This window comes from Rhododendron vialii, chromosome 8a (assembly GCF_030253575.1).
Source record: "Rhododendron vialii isolate Sample 1 chromosome 8a, ASM3025357v1".
NCBI lineage: Eukaryota > Viridiplantae > Streptophyta > Magnoliopsida > Ericales > Ericaceae > Rhododendron > Rhododendron vialii.
Window position 1 is genome coordinate 19,706,454 of NC_080564.1, and position 4,079 is coordinate 19,710,532.

The 4,079-nt window shown below is 44.7% G+C and overlaps 1 protein-coding gene across 1 annotated transcript; it reads left to right on the forward strand.

The window, feature by feature from the left end:
• The first annotated feature begins 1,602 nt into the window (after window positions 1–1,602).
• On the forward strand, window positions 1,603–3,185 carry LOC131298644 (uncharacterized). Its single transcript, XM_058324121.1, has 2 exons — window positions 1,603–2,794; window positions 2,893–3,185. Exons 1-2 carry the CDS (start codon window positions 1,603–1,605, stop codon window positions 3,183–3,185), a joined length of 1,485 nt encoding a protein of 494 aa, XP_058180104.1.
• The last annotated feature ends 894 nt before the right edge of the window (window positions 3,186–4,079 follow it).

A 4,079-nucleotide genomic window follows, 5' to 3' on the forward strand; every position in this document is an offset into this window, starting at 1 on the left:
CCTATGAAACGGGCGGAGTTAGTGGTATGGGAGGAAAGGATCTTGTGGAGAAGATCCCTAGAATTCACTTAAGTTAATGGATAGTAAAAAAATGATGATGCTTTTCCGTGCTTTCTTTTGATAGCAATAGTCATATTATTTAACTGCTTGGTTGTAAAGTAAGGGGTTAGTAGGATAGGGATTTATCCACTGAGTGTCGACTCACGGCGTTTTTACGCCAGGTACCGAGGAAGAGCAGTACGATCAACACGTGGGACAGGACCCCGCCGAAGACCTCCAGAATCAGGAAGGGGAGTTCATAAAACCGTGGGTGAACTACTAGAAGAAGTTCTACTTATTTTCGTATTGTAATTTCAATTCCAAAAGTGCTTGCACAAATTGTCAAACTCTATCTTATTCAGTACTATGTAAGACCTAACTGTGTCGACTTCAATTTTAATGATTAAATACTTCCGTTGTTTAACTTTGTTGTTTATCAAATCAAGTTTTAAAGTCGTTAAATTATTTTAAAAGATTTAATTAACGTTTCCGAAAATCGGGGCGTTACAACTTGGTATCAGAGCCTAGGTTTAACGAAAATCGCTAGGACGTGAGTAATGGGTAGAAGTAAGCTCGGGGATATTTTGTATTGGTAGCTAAGCATAGCATATATTCACTATCACCACGTTTCTTCCAAACTACCAATTTCTTAGAATATTTTACTAATAAAACTTAAAATTTTAAAATGTAGGATGTCAAGCCATTCATCAACATCAAAGTCGGAATCGGACGATCTGAGCTTTGACACCTATGGACGATGGAGGCAGAGAGGACATCATATCATTCCTCGAGATAAGCGCCAGCTTCAGGGAAGACTCAAATGGCAGGCGGAGAAAAGCATCATGTGGGATATCAAGAAGGTGCACGAGGACTCCCCGAATTGCTCCTTGGAGAAGTAGAAGCTTCTGGTGGACTATCGCCTCAAGAACCACGGCCTGAAGTACAAAGAAGCTCGAAAGATTATTGCCAACGATGAACAGTGCGAGCGCCTGAGGGCAGAGGCTCTAGCTCAGCCTCATGTGTCTTATAGACCACCATCACCAGAGAGCGTGGGGTCTTACATCGCTGGTCCATCTTTGCTACCAGATTCGCCTGGACAGACGTACCCACCACCCGCGCCAGCACCTCCAGTCTATATAGACATATCTTCAGAGGAGGAGGAGGAGGACCCAGAGGAGCCACCAATGGACGACTCAGACTAGAGTACTATAGTACTTGTCAGCGAACCCTAGTTATACTAGTATTAAGAAGGGAAGGGTTGTTGTACTTTTGTTAGTACTCTTTTGTTCACGGTAGCAGTGTTAGTAGTAGGGTTTCTTGTAGTACTCTTTTGATGATGGTAGTGCTAGTAGTGTGATTTCCTTTGTGTATTGATAGAACTGTGATGTCGAGATTTGTGATTGCACTCTTTGACTATTAATGGAATGATATTTCAGTTCAATATTATGTATTTCTCGTCTTAAGTAAAAAAATAATAATAATAATATAATAATAATTTTTTTTTATGCAAATGGGCAACACAACTAGAAACCCCTTTTTGATTTTCGAATCCGACTAATGTAGATGGTGGGGACACGAAATGGTAACGGCGGTAATAATAACAACTCGGGTGGAAACAACAACAATGGGGACACAAATCAGAACATCGCGGCCGCCCTAGAGAACGTGGCCCAGATACTCCATAATCTTGCCGCTAATCCGCGAGGACCTCAGCCTCGAGCAGCCCCAGACCGTACTCATCTATTTTCTGAATTTAGAAAACAGAGGCCTCCAACCTTTCAAGGGACACCTGACCCTCATGTTCCCGATGGATGGATCCGTCAGATCAAGAAGATGTTGGACACCATGGGAGTCCGACAAGGTGCTGACCAGGTGGCTTTGGCCACGTATCAATTGGAAGGGGAAGCTGACTATTGGTGGGAGGCTACCAAGAATACTGTGGATCTTGCCACAATCACATGGACTCAATTCGAGGAGATCTTTTTGGAGAAGTATTTCCCTACACCAATTAAGGACCAGATGGCACAGGAGTTTCTAGCACTTAGACAAGGAACAATGACAATGACACAGTACATGGCACGGTTTGAGGAGCTATCACGACATGCACCGATGTATGTCCCTACTGATGCCGCTAAGGCAAGAAAGTTTGAGTGGGGGTTAGAGGGCCCTCTTCGGGGAAAAGTCGTTGGGTTAGAGCTTCCAACCTTCTCTCGAGTGGTGAGGGCCACTTTGATCAATGAAAGGGAACTTAACGACTCTCGTAGAAGTTTGAATCAGAAGAAGGCTACTCAAATGGGAGGACCAATCCATAACAACAACCAAGGTTTCATTGCACCAAAACCGTACACACAGAACAATCCCCGCCCACAACAACACAACCAACCTTGGAAAAACCCCAACCCAAACCTGATTCCAGTCCAACCTCGAGGACAATACCCTCCACAGAATCAGACCCGCAAATGCTTCAACTGCAACCAAGAAGGGTATTTCAAGAATCAATGCCCACAGCTTGTGGGATCCGGAAGCTCTGGGTATGGAGGGTCGCAACAAACTACAGCCACGGCAGATTATTGGAAGCCGCAACAGGGAGGCCAGAATCAACCACGTGTTGGTTGGAATCAATCACAGCAGCAGCCTCGGCCATTTCAAAATGCTAGAGCTGGAAAAGGGCCAGTTGGGCCAAAACAAGCTGTGGGAGGGAGAGTCTTTGCACTCCAGGGGGAAGATGAGGTGTATGATCAGGTAGTGATACAAGGTAACCTTATACTTTTTAGCACTTACGTACAAGCGTTATTGATTCTGGAGCATCACATTCGTTTATATCTGCTAAATGTGTACATGCATTTGGACTAGAAACTGAACACCTAGGATCAATGATGCGTGTCACCTCACCGTTAGGAGGACACATTTCAGTGGGTCTAGTTTGTAGATCTTGTGAAATAGAAGTGTCGGGTCTGCGTATAATTTGTGACCTCCGAGTCCTTGATATGGTTGACTTTGATGTAATCTTGGGAATGGATTGGCTATCCGCCCATCGCGCTGTAATCGATTGTCATCAGAAGATAGTGACGGCTTATTCTCTGGACGGGACGTGTTTCCGATTTAAGGGGGATAGACAAGATCCTACCTCTGAGACGACCCCATGATCGAGGTGGAAGAACAAGCTGTCAGGATAGCTAGCGAGCCTCATACTTGAAGTAGAAGACCGCATGGAGTTGGGACTACCGCGGATAGTTTGTGAGTATGCTGATGTATTCCCTGACGAGTTGCCTGGATTGCCGCCGCAAAGAGAATTGGATTTCACAATCGAGTTACAACTAGGGGCTGCGCCTATCTCCATGGCACCGTTTCGCACCGCACCGGCAGAACTTCGAGAACTAAAGGTTCAACTCCAAGAGTTATTAGAGAAGGGGTTTATTCGCCCGAGTACATCACCTTGGGGAGCACCAGCCTTATTCGTCAAGAAGAAAGAAGGAACTCTTCGACTCTATATTGACTACCGTCAACTCAACCGAGTCACGATCAAGAACCGCTACCCTCTTCCGAGAATAGACAATTTGTTCGATCAGTTGAGAGGATCGACTTGTTTCTCGAAGATTGATTTACGATCGGGATACCATCAATTGCGTATTCGAGATAGTGACATCGACAAGACTGCATTCAGAACTCGCTACGGGCATTACGAATTTGTTGTGATGTCATTTGGATTGACCAACGCGCTTGCTGTATTTATGTGCTTGATGAATAAGATCTTCGCGCCGTACCTCGACCGATTTGTTGTGGTGTTCATCGATGACATATTGGTATATTCGCCATCGAAGCAGGACCATGAGGAGCACTTAAGGATAGTTCTGCAAGTGTTAAGGGAGAATAAGTTGTATGTTAAGGCAAGTAAATGTGAATTCTAGATGAAGGAGGTGAAATTCCTTGGTCATGTTGTGTCAGAGAAGGGAATTTCTGTGGACAGAAGTAAAGTGGAAGCAGTCAGGGATTGAAAGCAACCGAAAATGGTATTTGAGATCCGAAGTTTCCTCGGGCTA

What these genes read in the sequence shown, in the direction of transcription:
- LOC131298644 (XM_058324121.1), top strand. Translation starts at nt 1,603, where the DNA reads ATGGTGGGGACACGAAATGGTAACGGCGGTAATAATAACAACTCGGGT. An exon ending in TGATCAGGTAGTGATACAAG is followed by an intron (nt 2,795 to 2,892) that starts GTAACCTTATAC and finishes CATTTGGACTAG; the next exon opens with AAACTGAACACCTAGGATCA.